Source organism: Stegodyphus dumicola, chromosome 10 (assembly GCF_044657685.1).
Source record: "Stegodyphus dumicola isolate Sdum_Otavi_A_Nest chromosome 10, ASM4465768v1".
Lineage (NCBI taxonomy): Eukaryota > Metazoa > Arthropoda > Arachnida > Araneae > Eresidae > Stegodyphus > Stegodyphus dumicola.
In genome coordinates this window covers 118,344,746-118,362,509 of record NC_140777.1, presented here as the reverse complement: position 1 = coordinate 118,362,509, position 17,764 = coordinate 118,344,746, and the positions used below count along the sequence as shown (strand labels likewise).

General features: G+C 34.3%; 1 protein-coding gene across 5 annotated transcripts in view; it reads left to right on the top strand.

Moving 5' to 3' along the window:
• Positions 1–17,764, top strand: part of LOC118204323 (BTB/POZ domain-containing protein 6-like) — a 60,273-nt gene that overhangs the window by 26,175 nt on the left and 16,334 nt on the right. For 4 of the 5 annotated variants that reach the window (XM_085825441.1, XM_085825437.1, XM_085825439.1 and 1 more), the window contains exons 3-4: positions 2,408–2,675; positions 6,795–7,034. In XM_085825441.1, coding sequence (XP_085681567.1) covers positions 2,408–2,675; positions 6,795–7,034 — 508 coding nt within the window. The remainder of the gene's footprint in view (positions 1–2,407; positions 2,676–6,794; positions 7,035–17,764) is intronic. The other variant, XM_085825438.1, reaches the window with a different exon arrangement.

Sequence of the window (17,764 nt, the reverse complement as noted above, 5' to 3'; positions counted from 1 at the left end):
TCTATCGGACACGTCCCTCGTACGTCCCACATTGATTTCTGCGATTATTTGACGCAGTGTTGCTTGTCTGTAAACATTGACAACTCTACGCAGACGTCGCTGGTCTCGGTCGTTAAGTGCAGGTGGTCGGCCACTGCGCTGTCCATGGTGGGATGTTATGCCTGAAATTAGATACTCTCGGCACATTCTTGACACTGTGGATCTCGAAATGTTGAATTCCCTAACGATATCCGAAATGGAATGACCCATGCGTCTACCTCCAACTACCATTACGCGTTCAAAATCTGTTAATTCTCTTCGTGCGGCCATAATCACGCCAAAGCCTCTTCACATGAATAACTTGAACACAAATGAAAGCCCTGCCAAAGCACTTCGCATTTATACATTTTCTACCGGATACTACTGCCATCTACTGTATATTTGCATACTGGCGGTGTATGGTGTATTTAATGATGGCAAAGCACACTAGGGCTATCTGCCTAAGAGGAGGGATGCCTTTCGTGGAGGACTTTCCAAGGGAAACTGGCTCGTATACACGTTACACATGGAGAAAACCACGAAAACACCCATGCAGCCAGCCCGTTTGCGGGATTCGAACCTCGGACCGAACTACCAGTGTTCAGCGACTTTACCGCTCGGCCGCTGGTGGGCGTATATTTGCATACTACTGTATATTTGCATATTGCTATCCTATTTGATATTTGATACTACTATTGCTATTTGATAATACTGTATATTTGCATATTGCTATCCCATGACTTTTGTCACTTCAGTGTATATACGTGCATATTAAAATATGTCAAAGGAATTAGGCAATATATCAAAAGAAAACAAATCCAGCGATGAAATACGAGGAAAGTTTTTGCATTAAAATCAAAAAAACAATTTGTTCTCCTAGTAGTTTTGGGAAGTTGTGTTCAGTTGTGCTTTCTTAGTGAAAACCCTGGCCGCCCAGAGGGTTAATTTGCATTTTCTAGCAGAGTAGGACAAAAGTCTCAAATTCAAATTGCATGCGGGTCGAATGCACGACCTCAAAACAGCTGAAGGGCTGAAAGAAATTTTTTTAAGAATAAAGCATTTTATTAGCAAAATTAAAAAACAAAATTAGATTTCTCTTACTATATATTTATCAAAATAAACGTAAACAATAATAATATCGCAAAGGAAAAAAATTCAAATTTATATTTGTTCTCTGTTTGAAATATAAATTTTAGTTCCTGTAAGACTTTTTTGTTGGTTATACTTTTCAATTAAAATATATTGATGGCTAACTATCAAATTTGTTGATTAATATTTCTTTAAAATAATTCTAGCATGTACAATTTATCATTAAATAACTTACTTTAATTTGAACTAGAAATAAACAAATTATGAAATATTTCTAATTTTTCAGAAAAATTTCTCAACTAAGATGAAACTTCTGAATAAATATCTTAATAATAACAGTATGATCTCTTTCTTTTGTTTATTAAACCTTTCTTCAACGTATAAATGAAAATAAATATGTTGGCATATAAGTGATTATAAACTTCTTTATTTCTTACTGTAGCTTGTTTCTTAACGGTGTTTAACCTTCATCTCGGATTATAAATGCTCATTGTCAATCGGATTCTTTTATAATTAATTTTCAATTGTAGAAAAAAGCTGCTCTCATATAGATGTATTTCCAAATAGAATGATTATTCTTGAAGCAAAAATTCTTAACTGAGTCTATTTTTTTGATAAATTTGAATAAAAATTAATGAAATATGTGTCTTCGATTTCTTGAGTAAGATTTATGTCACGTTTTAAATTAATTAGCTCCACTGATAGATTTTCTGCTGAGTTATTTATGTTCGTTTTTAATGGAATTAAAAATAATGTAAACTTGGACTTCAAATAACTAAAATCTTGAAATCTTTAAAGTACCGTATTTGCGACAGATATTTATGAAATGTTCCACGGGCTGCTTAAAATAGCTTCGAGATTCACATGTAACTGGCAAGTCGGTCAGTTTAGAGCACTGGAGTGGACGAGTAAAAGTGCGCAAAAAATTCAAAATAAAGCATTATGTGTTATAATCAGTTCCTGATTAAAAGGGGCTGATCAACAAATGCCATTTTTTACCCAAAATGAAATACTCTGATGCACATCAGGAAGCATGTGACATAACGGACCAAAAACTGCTTATCAGCATCGAAGAATTAAGCCGTAATTCAAGCGAAGAATAACAATAAGCTTCTTATACAACCAGTACATAATTTTTTAATCTTACGATGTATTGAATTTCATGTACAAATGTATGAAAAAAAGTTTAAAATGAATAAATTCTGTGTTGATTTCCATGAACATATTGTATGGAGAAACAAATGTACGTTTGACTAAATTATTTGATAAATTTTTCATAACAGTTTTACCTCTATTCTAGGTCGTGGATTGTCAGGCAGATTCGATATTAGGCAACGGATAGCACACCTCTATCGTAAGCAACTATACACGGATGTGATGTTTGTCATTCAATGTGCCATTGAACCTAAGCCTATCTTTTATGCGCATAAAGCTATACTTGCGGCAGGAAGCAAACACTTCGCAGAGATGCTCTTTGGAAGTGAAGACAAGCTTCCCAAAACCACGGAGCCAGTAAAAAAATTACAAATAAATAACATATCTCCTGAAGCTTTTAGGAATGTTATTGAGTAAGAATATATTTATAACATATTTTGCCAGATCTGTGTTATAACTAGTTAATTTTAGTTAGTGTGTTATAGTTACTGATAATAAATGACTCATAAATAGATAAAGCATATTTAACATATTCAGATTTGTCAGAATTATCTGATGTTTGAAATTGTAGGGATTGAATATGAATAAAAACTTCGAATGAGCACTGACATATTCTTTCTATTTACAGTGCATTGCCACTTTAAAAGTTTTCCCCCTTGTAATATCAAAATATAATAAAATAGCCCATAATGTACCTTTAGTTTGTCATTATTGTCCAATTCTTAATTTAAAAATTACAGAGAAGCATTAATTAATTAATTAATTAATAATTTTGACTCAACATAAAACAAAAAGGATTTTCTTACTTTAGATTTTAGAGAATTTTTAACTATACTTTCATTGAATCAAACTTTCATTCGTTATTAAGGTAGTCAAGAAATTTACAAATTTGCTGCCTGCTTTAATAATTCAGTGAAATATTTAATTGATGTGCTCATCGATATGTAAAGGCCTGAAAATATTGATTAAAGTTTGAGAATAGCTCTTGATACTGAATGGAGTTGCATTATTCATCTCGGTGATCGCTTCTGAAGGAGAGAAACCTACGTTAGTTCCCATAGTTACATAGTTAATTATTTTCGCAAATATAACATTAATATTTGCTCTTTGCAAATAAAAAATAAATTCCAGTAAAATGATTTATTTGAAATACCAGTGAGCAACTTTAATTGAAATTAATAAATGTAATTGTGGCAATGTTATTTGGAATATTAAATACAGTGCTGTATACAAAGTGGAGCATCGGAAATGCTTAACCCTGTATACAAGGCGGTTCAAATCTGACTGGGAGCGATGTTTTTAACCAAACCCTTTTCTGCGAATAAAAGAATTGAATATATCACCCTTCAATGTACTTTCCTTCAAAATCGATGTACTTTTGCCAGCGTTCTGCCAGCATTTTCATGCCCATTTCATATCATAAGTTACATACTTTCCAAGTGGGATTTAAGCCTGGGACAATTCTCTGCATAAAAACTAAATCAATTAAATTATTATTATTATTATGGCTAGAAGTATATAACACAAAATATCAGCATAAATACTTAATTAGTTAAATTATTGTAAGCCAGAATTATATAATTATACAACACACATAGAAAAAGAGCACTTACTGGAATACACTCACAAATATAAACATAATGGGTGCACACGGCAGGGAAACACACAAATTGCAAGCATTGAAATAATGTGTTGCGTAAATACTGAATTAAAGTTTTGTTAGCTAGAGATACATTACACAAAATACCAGCACTTATTTGGACGCAATTAAGAAGTTAAGCATTATGAATGTTTCAAACTGGAAACCACTGATTACTGGCACTGGAACGAATCCTTGCAAAAATACTTGATTAATTAAATTATTGTAAGCTAGAAATATATTACACAAGATACTAGCACTTACTGATATACAAATACTCACAAATATAAGTATAGTTAAGTGTATAAAACAGCAAAACATACTCGTACATGATACGAGCACTGAAACGAATCCGTGCAAAAGTGCTAATATTTAGAATGGTGGTATTCAGGATTAAGGAATGAATACTTATCAGCTAATTTACCAGCTCCTAATTGAGTTACGCACAAAATCATAAGTTTAAATAGTACTATTATGTAGAAATACAACATCTATTATTACCCTGATGCTATTTAGGTGCCTGCTATTGTAAAAATATCGCAATCTAAATTATTGCTCATAGGATTACCGGATATTTTGTTGACCGAATAATTAAAACAATCCTACCTTGGGTGCAGGGCTTCTTTTGCGCTTCTTTGTTCTCTATAAAATATAATTAATACAATAACACTTATTTAGCACTAGTAGCGCTGAGTGCATATACACACTGTATAACACTGGTATATGCACAACACTATCACTATGTCACTAATTAGATCACGCTACTACGTTAATTTCTCGTTTCAGCTGAGAAAACCGAAATCCAAAGAATTAGCGAGAAAAATTGTAGAAAACGTACAATTTGGCGGAATTTTCCAAATTTTTAAGTGTTATGTTCCTAATTCGCACTCCTACGTCACACTGCTATGTGAATTGCTCTTTCAGCGGGAAAATCCTTGGTCGTTTATCTTCTCTGTATTTTATTTGTTTAATTAGGTAATCCAAAATAGAAGGCACAACACAATTAGAAACCTTCACTATAACACGCACTAATGGGCACTGCACTGTAAGAACTGATGTCAGTATACTTACTATGATACGCACTAATGAGCACTACGCTGTAAGAAATGGCTCAGTAGCTTGTAGAACCACACTAGATGGTGATACACGAAGCAAAACGTCTAGGTACGGACTTAGACTACTGATGGTATCCTGAAGAATGGCTCTGTATTCCCTATCAACCATTTGCCACAGTTCGCCTTTTGAACGCGGCAATGGACGTCTGCAAATGACGTCCTGTCACATCCCAAATGTGTTCGACTGGTAAGAGATCCGCAGAAAACGGTAGCCAGAGAAGCATCTGCACACCTTGCAGAGCACGTTGGCTGATGCGAGCAGTGTATGGGCGGGAGTTATCCTGCTGATAAAGGGTATTTCACACTCCCTGAATGTACGGGAGTGTCACCGACCGCAGCACATCATCCACGCTCGTTGGGCCGTCATAGTGCCCTGAATACGAACTAGAACTATGACCTGGAATTGTACGCAATTGCGCCTAAATCTATGATGCCGCTTTGTTGTGCGTCCCAAAAATCCTGCCGGATTGGGCTTGTCTCCACATAGACGCCTGTACACGGCGACTATCATGGGAAAAACAGAAGTGTGACTCATCTGAGAACACGACCCTGTGGTCCACATCACTCGAGCCACACACCATTGCAGGCGTTGGCTTCCATGATGTGAGGTCAGTGGCAGTCTTATTAACGGACATCACGAATACAGGCCACTAGCCACCAATCGATGGCAAATGGTTCTGGTCGATATGGGAATATCTAGGCTGTCTTGAACACTGCTGCAGAATGGAGGTAGCCGTGGCTTGATGGTACGCTACTGCTCGTCGGCGGACTCGTCGATCCACAGCTGCTGACTTCACTCTCTCTGGCTGTACGGCACCCCTCGAACCTGTCACATTTCCCTGTTCCAGTCATCGTCGCTACAGCCGGGGCACTATGGACGCGTCCAGGTGTGTGTCAGCTGAGATTTGTCGTTTGGAAAAACATGCCCTTCTCAGTCCAAACACCATGCCCTTCATAAAATCGTCTGTCTGTTGAAAATTTCTCCGTTGACGACAGCCTGGCATTCTATGCTATTACACGCGTCCTCTGAGACAAGAACAAATTTTCTACGATGATTGTCCAAGCAGAAATAACGGCACGAAAATCGAACATTCTGCAGGTTCCCTCCCTTTGTATCTTCTTCAACGTGCACTCGAGAGCTGCGCATAACTTGGTGACGTGCGTGTGCCTTGAAATTGACATAATTTTAGGCCACTTTTTTTGGTGTTCCATTTTCAATGTCGGTAGTGTACTTTCGCTTTGTCCCAGAACATTTTCGAATGTTCTCTATGTGTAATTTTGTTTTCTGTTATGTTCTATATTTTACGTTCTTACCAGCAGCCAAAAAAGAATGTATGGTAAAAAATTTCGAAGTGATTCTAACGGTTTTCCATATATCAAGCTAATTCTTCCTGTTAATTTTCCTCTTTTTCTTAACCACTTGCGCTACGACTAAACTTCACGGTGCGGTGCCGCGCGCTACAATATAACGAGCGGTAAAGTGTCTCATTTACGCCTCTGCATCTGCGAGTGCAATCCAGAGCTGTAACTCGAGAAATAAACGATCTCGTTGTTAGGCGACCTGAGCACCACGTTATTTTCATTTTTGCGATAAATGCCTATCGACGTGGTGTTCACTTCGCTCGCGGATCGAGACAAAAGCATCTCGACGTACGTGGCACGTCTTTTTAGCGCAAGTGGTTAATAAAGTTTTAAAAAAAATAAAATTTGGTACCATTATTTGCTTTTACTGTACATTTTCCCTAGCCATTTTAAACATTTGCCTTTTATATTTTTAGGTTTCTGTACACAGACGACATGTATTTCGATAATGAACCTTTAGTTATCGAAACTCTTTTAGCAGCTAAAAAATTCGAAATTCAACCATTAATTGACCGGTGTGAATCTCATTTAGAAGAAATAGAACTGTCTAAGTCCACTGTCTGTTCCCTTCTTCAAATAGCCACTGAGCGCAAAATTGATACACTAAAAAACCGCTGCCTGAGCTTCATTCAAGAAAATACTGGTGATGTTATCAAGTAAATCATTAACTTTTTAATCTGTTTGATGAATGTATTGATATACTTAGTTATAAATTTCTCACGAATTTAAATGCAATATAAAGAGGTTTATGTCTGTTGCTGCGCATTCTAAACGCAATTGTTATTAATAATCGTAAAATTAAAGAGTTGAAAAGTTTACTATGAACAAAGTTCAGATAGAAATCATCTCTCTGTGGGCGGCTATGGGATCTTCTGTTAATTTCTAGTACTATTATTTGAACACTTACACTGTTTTCTTCATGTTATTTTAAACATTCAAAATGTATGTCTTTATTATCTTACTATTATTAATGCTGTTCTTTTCATATATATATATATGTATGTATTTATGTATGTGTATGTATAAGCGGTTCTCAATCTAAGGGTTTTCATAGTTTCAGGGGGGGATGTGGTCAGCCTTTTATTTAGCTACTCAGTGCTTAGTTAATGAATATTGCTTATTTCTCAAAAACCTTCATTGGTCTTTTCCTTTTAGAACTTTAATTTTTAATTGCTAATTTCTAAAGGTACCACTTTATTGGTATTTATTTTTGGACATTCTTCACTCTTTACTTTTGGTTTTGACTTTTACCCTTTCCTGCGTGAATGACGAAACACGAATTGAATGATTGGAGAGTTAGGTTTGGAGGTAACTTCCCCTTGATAAGTCTGTCTCCTGCCTGCTCAACAGTCATTCACTTATGCATTTAAAAAAATTTTTTTAGATTAATTTTAATATTAATTTTAATTTGCTAAATTGGTGAATTTATTTTCATGGTTAGCTTTTGCACTTGATTCACTTATGCTATCTGAATTTAAATGATGCTGTAGATTAGTTCGAAAATTAAATCTGTTATATGTTTGCAAAATATTTTAATTATTTTAACTTTAAATTTGCTTTTTACGTATATACATGTTTGTTAAAATTTAAATTTGTTTATATATATATATATATATATGCTAAACTAATCGTCAAAGTGTTAGTGTATTATTTAGTATTGCATCATATTATTATATTTTTACATTGAATTTTTGTTAAGTATGTGTATCCTCAGTAAGAAAAACTTATTTAATTAATTGTAAAATTGAGTATTATATTTCACTGAATATAAAAGTTTCATTTCATTGAATATCAGTTTAATTAAATATAAAAATTATATTTTACTGAATATGAAAATAACTTGAAAAATATACTTTAATGAATATGAAAATAACTTGAAAATTACATTTTCCTGAATATGAAAATATATCAAAGTTCGTAATTCAATATATACTATAATGGAAATGTGTTCAGCAACAGAAATTTGACAGATTTTTAGTGAATATTTACTTTATGGAAAACCTGAATATTTACTTTGAAAGACTTTTAGTGAACTTTAAACATTTACCTGGTTGAACTATTTTCATCAAGAGACTTCTAAAACAATTTTCATTGAACATTCAAAAAGACGTTGGACATTTTTTTCAAAAAGAATTTTAAAATTATAATTGTCTTAATTGATTACTTATACTCACTTTCAGATTCAACAATTAGTTCTGACTATAATAGCTCATCTGCATTGGATGACAAAATTAAGAAATAGAACACTTCCCAAATAATCTCGAGAAATAATGGATAGAAATAAATGAAATTAGGTATGGATATAGTTTATTGCATTAGAATGATAAATACAAATAACATTGGAAATGCCATTCATTAGCATGAGTTATGGCGAAAAGTCGAATGTGGCCCAAACTTGAGTTTGAAAGATGGCAGTGAAAATGTGATAGGTTTGGTGTGTGGTCACCTGTGATAGATATACAGCATGCATAATGAATAGCCATGCCCTTAGCCTGTCGAGCGATTTTCTGCAAATCCCTTTAAAACTGTCGCTAGTTTTGGACCGAACTTCCCATAAAATGTCGCGAAAATAACCCTAAACCTCTGAAAATTGTCAGGCAGTTCTTTTGTTATTTCCCATCCCTCCCAGAATTTTACTTCAACGATTCCGCTAAGTGAGATTGATTACTAGATATTGTCCCGTAGATGTCAGCTGTCAAAAGACTTGCAAAAGACTAGAATCTCCGCGATGACCGTCTCAATGCCGCAGGGTACAGTTGCGAAACTTAAAAGTTTACTTCCCTAAAACAATCTTATTTTCAAATAAATTGATTTAAAAATTTACCTGGTTAAATTTTTAATTAATACGCATTTTTAACCTAAGTAACCTAAATTTGTATGTCAATGTTATAACCTGAATTTCAATGCAGATTGATTAAACTGCTATCACTAAATTCTATTCCGAGAAATATCTCTTTTATTCCTTCTGAGATATTGCTGAAACATTTCGTATTATTTACGATTTTCTGTCTGTATTTTTGTCGTTAATTAAAAATATTTAAAACTTTCAACATTTTCCTATATTCTTCAACAGCATGCAAATAATAATTTCTTTTAAATAATTTCTTTTTGCTCTAATCATTGCGTAGTTTTAAGAGTAATAAACGGAACATTTGGGTGTTATTTAAAGGTGGTAATATTAATATTAAATTTGCATTTTACTTTTTTATATACATTCAAGATATTCAGTAAGGGAATTATAACCTGAAACTTTTCTGTTTATCATAAATTTATTGACTTAATTTTAAAATTCTTGCTTTCCTATCCAAGAAACACTCGTAAATATTATCTGAAATAGGAAAGATGGGACATATTAATAACAAACAAAGCAATTAATTTTGAAGTCAAGCAACAAAAATCAGCGTTATATTTTCAAATTTTCATCGATGGTTTTACCGAACCATCATCCTCAGCTGCAAAAGCGTAAATGAACGAGATAAGATATAATGAAAATTAGATTGTGAAAATTTGAAAATATAGCGCTGATTTTTGTTGTTTGGCTTCCAAATTAATATTTGCTCGGCGTGTTATTGTATCTTAATTAAAGAAAGCAATGTTGTTACTCATTAGCTTACAATATAATTTATTCAGTATGATATTTTTGTAAAGAAAGAGTGTTGCTGTACATTTTGTAAAGTATAAATAAGCATTGCATTTAATAATTATAACAGTTATTAGTTATTTAATAATTAATCATAAGAATATGAATAATTAAATATTTTTTCGGAGATATATTTTTCGGCGATATTTTTTTTCTAGGGATCCCAGCATACATTTTTGAAAACATTATGCTCTAAATAAATGCCTTGTTTGAACATAGTATTAATTATTGACACCAAATCTCCAACCAAAGGAAATACCTTACTAGGGAGGATATTTAAACAAAAATTTTTATTAGAATAAATATTTTCGTTATTTTACTCGTAATACTACTAATAATGTACAAACAGTAATTTAAATTCACTATAGTTGAGTGAATAAGATTGCTGGATGTTGGTAGTTTGTTGTGGCAACCGAACAGTTTAGCTGCTTGGTGTCTTTATGATTTTCCCCATGCGTAACGTGAATTCAAGCCAATTTTATTTAGAAAATTACCTACCAAGGTGATCTCTTAAAACAGTAACCCGTGACTTCTTAAAAACTGTAAAATATAATCTGTGCATATTTTCCGTTTTACGATAACACGAACAAAATAATTTCCTATTCAAAAACATACGATCAGCGCTGTTAAATTAAATGCTTCCATCTTACTCCTTACAATTAATTTTTCTTCGTCGAAGAAAGTTTGTTTTCAGTAAAATATACTATTTACAATGTGCCAATTTATTTTGCTTTTTTTTTTATGCAAATATCCAAATTCAGATAGATATTGCGTAAGTTCAGAAAGCCAACTAGTCTCCAAGTGGTAAGATAGCTGAGCACCGGTAAATTCTAGCGGCTGCATGGAAGGTTTAGGAGTTTTTCAGAAGTGCAATTGTGAATTAACAGTTTGTTTCCCTCAAAAAAAATCCACCACGAAGACTTCCTTTCCCTTAGGACAAATAGGTCCTGTGTGCTTTATCATAATCCAAAATCTTAAGCGTAAAAACCTTTTATCATAGCCGATGATGACGATAAAATATTTTCTATCTGATGTGTTAAGTTAGCATAATTGTATATTTCTAACGAAAACTGTTTGGCTCATGTTACTATAATGAAAAAAAAAAGAAAAGAATCAAATTGGATTTTAGCTTAAACAGTATTTTCATTATTAATTATATCACGAATTTTATCAATAGTATTCTTAGTATTAATTGCAGGCATGTATTCATAAATATAATATACTCAAAGCAAAATCGAAAAATTTACCACGAAGTAATATAAAAATGTAATGCAACACAAAAGAGTACAGTATTATTTCAAGTTGTTTTGTGGATATACGGAAGACAGAAAAATGTTTTCAGCTGTATTCGTTCACCAGAGAAAAACTTTTCATATGAAGCTAATTTTTTCATATCTTTCACTATGCAACTAATACAAAAGCAGTATAAGAATTTCTTTTCTTAATATCCAACCGAAGAGTTGAGGGTACGTACAATGATTAACATACAATGGGTGCCTGGAATTATTTTGCTTTACATGCAGTTTCCTTATATATGTAAAACAAAATAAACTTTCACCCATTCTAGGATTTCAAGAACTCACAGAGAGAGAAATATGTATAACAAATTTTATTGCTGTCTGACTGATTGCTTCGGGAACAATAAGTCTTCCAACTCAAGCTTCTAGCTATTCAAATACGAACGCTTCTCAGAAGCCATTGGGACCGCTGTGCTTTGTTAAAGAAAAATTTTGGGGGTGAAATCATCCACTTTATCCGGTTTTTCAAACAAAGCATTCAACGGTCCTGTTACTACCTGTTGACCTAGAGAAATTTCCCAGAAACTTTTGTTCGAAAAAAACGAGTTTTATATTTTTAAGAATTTCCAGTCTGACAACAAGATTTTGGTATTTTTCATATGTAGATGAAAAAGAAACTAATTTGATTTTAATAAAGAAAAAAATTAATAAGCTTATTTAAATTGTTTTACACAGCACCGAGTAAGGAGAAGAAATTTAATTTTCTTTATAAATATTTTTCTCAGACAATACTTTACGTGCAGTGTTTTTCAAGTTACGAGAATAGCGCGTTAATGCATGCATTTTGAAATCAGATTAATTTAATTAATATATATGGATATGCTGATCAAGCACACTTTCGCACATATAAACTGTATATTAGTACATACATAGAAAAGAAAGAAAATTTGAAAACAAAGCAATTTAAAAACTACTGTATTAAAAATGATTAAAAATTGGTTTTTAACTCATTTTTTTTCCTTATATACATTTACTTCAGTTTTGTTATATGCATTTACTTAATTTTAATGTGTTATATGCATCTGTTAGTCTTTTTGAAAAAAATTTAGATTATTTGAGTATGGCGTAGGAAATGAGATCTATCAGCCGAAAGGAAATGGATGTCTCCATGGACGACTTTCTAAGTAAAACGTACTCATGTTCATGTTACACATAGGGAAATTCACAAAACCCAACCATGCAACCAGTTCGTTTGTTTGAGTTCGAATATGAATCGAACTAGCGGTAATCAGAAATCTTAGCCGGGAGACCATTGATTGGGTTTCATAGATTTGGAAACCTAATAAATAGAATTTAATAAATATAATATTATTAAACGAATCGGATTTATATAAACAAAAGAAAATTCTTATATTGAACACAACTAAATCTCAATATAACTTACACTGATAAACTGATGTATAATAAATAATACTGATAAATTCAAATACTAAACGGAATATACATTAATTCTACATAGATAAATTTTTGTAATATATTTCGCTGGGAAAGTCTGGCCGCAAAATCCTGATTATATATACCCTTATTTTAAGGTTATCACATATCTGATGGTTTGACTTTTACCTCAAAACACAAAGAATCCACAAACTTCAATAAAATTAATAACTTTATTTCCCTGTTGAAAATTCTCTGGATCTTTTCAATTATAAAAGCACACGCGCCAAGCAGTTTACTTTAAATAAATATATGCAGCAACGAGAAGATGCGCTTTTGACAGCAGCTCGTTTCGACAATCGAAAATTTTTCTAATAAGAAATTTGTCGCTTAAATTAATTTTTCACTAAACAAAAAACAAAATAGAATTGCACATTATTAAGAATATTTTATTGATAATTCAGATTCTGAAAACAAGAACATTGTTATAAAAAAACAAAGAAAAAATAAAACCCATATTTCATTCAACGGGGGCCAACTTTGGCGCATGCACTTTTCGTTGGAAGACTGCCTAACGGAAATTGGCTTGAATACATGTTATACATATGGAAAACTAAGAAAACATCCTCGCAGCCAGCCCGTTTGCCTTGATTCGAACCCCGGACAGAACCACCAGTTATTCCGTTAAACTCCGCTCAGCCGCTGGTGGGCTGTCCGATAAAGGAAAAGCTCAAAATTTCATATTAGAGGAAAAAGTTACCACTTTTCATAGTATAATATGAAGTTATTACCATTTCAGTAATGTGAAGCGATTTCAAGAATGTTTAATTATTTTATTTAGCTTATGGCAAACTATACGAGGGCTATCTCTTAACATACTGGTAGTTTGACCTGCATTCAAAGCCCCGTGAACAGGCTGATTGCATGGGCATTTTTATGGTTTTAACTCTATGTAGTACGAGATTGGTTCCTTTAGAAAACCTGTCACGAAAGCATACTTCCCCTTAGGCAGATCGCCTTCGCGTGCTTTATAATCTAACAAGCCAAACCAAACACAACCCGAGCGAGGACTCGTAGTCAATGCACGTCATCATGAAAAGCTAACTGAAATTGGCTCATATTCACATTAAACATGGGCAGCAAAAATTCGCGAAAACTGGTATGCAGGCAATCCATTCGCCAGGATTTGAACCCGCTTCAAACTATTAGTATTCAACGATTTTACTGCTATGTTGTTGGCGGCCTTTTGTAGTATCTATATGAAAAGTAATCGCAAAGACAAAATCATTGCATACCGACAAATGAATTAAGTTCGGAACTTAAAAGAATAATTCATTCGTGCTATTGCTGTTAGCATTGACATTTGGAGAGATGTTAATTTATTTTAAATTATTTAATGTAATTAATTTAATTCTTTAGGTAATTGTTCTTCTGACTGTATTTTTTTTGCGGAATATATCTAACCCTTCCATACACTAACTGTTTTACTTAAGTTACACTCAGTTAATTTTAAGCGATTTTGTACCGATAGATTTCTTTCCAAAAAAGTTTCAAGGAATACGTATTTTTTCCTTGTATTTTAAAACATTGTGGATTTAAAATCTTAATAACAAAATTTTTATAGCAAATATTTCTAGAAATTCCTTCGGTGTATTGATTTATTCCATTTAATTGAAGTTTTCGAGTAGAATACCTTCCTTTCAACATTCATAAAATTTTTATATGTCAGTTCACCATTTCTACGGAACACAGAGCCACACATACGAGTACAAAACTCAGGCATGCTGAAAGCACAGTTTTAACATTTCGGAATGTAAAAAGAAGAATATACTATTATAATAACGCGCATTTGAAATACGAGTGCAAACAAGAAAGCTGGTTGCTACATTATATATTTTTCCCTGACGAATCAGAAATTGTAATCAACTTTTAATACAAAAATAAAATATTTGATTGTATAACATATGATTTATTAAAAAGGGCGTCTTCGGTTACAATTCTTATTTTTTCCTGTTTCTACTAAAATTCGACAATGTACTATAACAACGTCTGATCCTGTTTGACTTTCATTTGTATAAAGTACCACAAGGCAAACAGTTGTAAAGCAATTTATCTTCATTCGCAAACTTTTAGTCGCCACACAGATAATACATACCTGTTGTCTGACAATGATATTTCACTCTCAGGACTCGTAAAGTGCTCTTTTCAAAGAGACTTCACACCCCAGTAAGGGCTTTGTGTCAACTGACAACCGCCTGCAGAAAGGTAGGGGAAAGAACACCAGAGCGCATCGTCTAAACACGTCTTAAGGAATCTTGGCAAAATTTGGGCTTCGTGTATACACGTCTTAAACATTTTTCGAGCGATTTTAAATTCGTGTAAAGACGTCTAAAGCATTTTTAAAGGAAACTCTGAAAACGTTTAAACACGTCTTAAGCAGTTAAAGGGTTAACAAGAGAGTTCAAGAGTGCTTGTAGAAGTCGCACCCACTTCTTCACCGCAACAGTTTTTAACTCCTGAATGGTTCTGGGTGAGGGTTGGAGTATTGAAATAGCCCTCCCAGGAGCATACCAAGCATGTTCGATAAATTAAGGTCGGGAGATTTAGCTGACAAATCCATACGGTGAATATGTTTGCTTTCCAGATAATCATCAACCACGTGGGCCCTATGTGGTCCATAAAAATGAACTCAGGGCAAAAAGCACCTCTGAAAATTCGCACATAGGGCTCTAGGATCTCCTGTCTCTCTGGGCATTCACGGAAACAGTGTCAAACACGTGGAGCAATGTGGATCTTGCATAATTCCTACCCTGACCATCACTCCTCCACCACCATATTGGTTCCTTTCAATGATATTGCTGGGATGGTGTCAGGTCCCAGGTTTCCTCCATATCAATAATCGCCGAGAAATCAGGTTGAAGACTGAATCTAGACTCATCCGTGAAGACAGCATTACCCCATTGAAGCTGTGTCCAGTATTGGTGTTGTATGCACCATTGTAAAAGCCCTCTTTTGTGGGAGGGAGTGACTGGGATGAAAATTAGCTGCCTTTCTAGCATAGAGTACTGTCTGATTGAGCCTTTTGCAATAGTCTTACTTGAAACTGATGTTCCTTTGGCAGTAGCGAGGTTAAGAGACAGTTGTATGGCTGTAGACGTCCTCTGGCGCTTGGGTGAAAGTACCAAATACCGGTCATCATTAGTCATTGTGGATCTCGGATGACCTTGTCCTGGTCTTCTGGACGTTGTCCCACTGTTTTTAAACTGATTCCACAAATTAGACATGACACTTGGTGTTACATCTAGTTCCCTTGCTACCCGAGCTTGGGACTGCTCTGCCTCAAGCTAATAAACGACAAAGAACAACAAGATATTCAAGAAAGACAATAACAATCACTACTGTGTTGCAGAGCGGAATGAGCTGAGCAGTTGGACGCGGACTTTTATACCTCCCACTGGCGTAGCGACTCTCACAGGAATATGTAAACTCATCTCAGCAACACCAGCGCCACAGTAACATTGTATGACAACCAACTGTCCAGGTTTTGAGTGATATTTTTGGAGAAATGTGGGAAAATGTTTTCTATTTTAATTTTGTCCACCAGTATATTTGTCAATCAGCTTAAGTTTTGAGAACTTCGGGTATCCGGCACGGCTTCTGCTTGTTTGGTACACTGTTTATTTTGATCTTATATTCTCCAATATTGGCAGTGTTTGGAATACCAAATCTTAGATTAGCATGCTTTCTTAAGATTTCCACGAGTTCTTTCTCCGAAGTCAATGTCTATTATATATCACACCGACATTATTCAAAGCGGCCTTGAACTCTGGTATCTTGTTTGCGTGAACGATCTCCGAAGTGTAGTCAGGCATTTTCACTATGTAACTATAATTAGTATGCTTTTTGATAATAGCAGCATGTCCAGTCTATCATGCATAGACTTTGTTTTCTCACTATCAAGGATTAAGACAATAACTCTGTCGCTTTCTTTAAAATCTTTATGATGGTTTGTATTCTTTATGACCGAAGGTTATACATTCTTCTCAGTATGATAGAATGCATAAACTTATTGCTTGCCAACAGCTGTAATACCTGCGTATTCGCAGATTTTTCTAACTTCATATTGTTCAGATAAAATATCACTAAACTTAGTTGTCCGTGAGGAATAGGGGTTTCATCAGTTCATGGCATTTTCAACTTAGTCATTGGGCCATTAGGACGTCTTCCATAAAGCTTCTAGAATAGACTAACAGTCGTAGCATTAGGGACTTCTTGGTAGGTAGGTAGGTAGGTGACGGAAGACGGGGACGCCTGGTGGCTACCAGAGATATACAAGCATGTGTCCCTCGCCCTTCCACTATCTAATGGCAACAACTCCCTGTGGCCTCAAGAGTCCACACCGGGAGCTTATTAAGGGTGCAGGAGTTTACAGGCCAAACAGGGGCGACTTATTAACATTGCTTGACTAATTATATAATTACAGGTGTGAGACTTGTGGGACGGATTTACAGGTGAGGGGTTCAGAGCTAGGTACTAAATGTATGAAAACACAAAAACATGAAAATGTACAGAAAACACAAAAACATGAAAATGTACAGAAAACACACACGCAGAGGAAAAAAAAGGGGGGGAGAGGGATACACTTGATTAACACTGAAGACTTATGACAAATAAAACACACTTAAAAAATAATAATACACATATACCACATGTCAGGTACATATTTGGCCTCATTGATCACATATACTGTACGTTGTGGGGTGTGTTTACAGACGAGGGGCCATAAGATGGGAATAACATGTGATTGCTGGACATTGATATGGGGGACACGTAGAGGTCTGGCGAATATATATTTGTGGAGCGCATAGATTGCTGAGTGTATGAGCATGCCGAGCGCGGTGACATGTTAGCAGCACAGGGTGATGTTCATGTTGACTTCTGTTAGTGGCGGACGTTGTGGGATTATGCAGCGTCGCATATATCTTGGCCCATAGCGGCGAGCTGGTCAATGACCTTACAGATTTTATTGATTGCAGGTTTGTTTTTACTAATGAACCGTTGAAAGGCGTCTGTA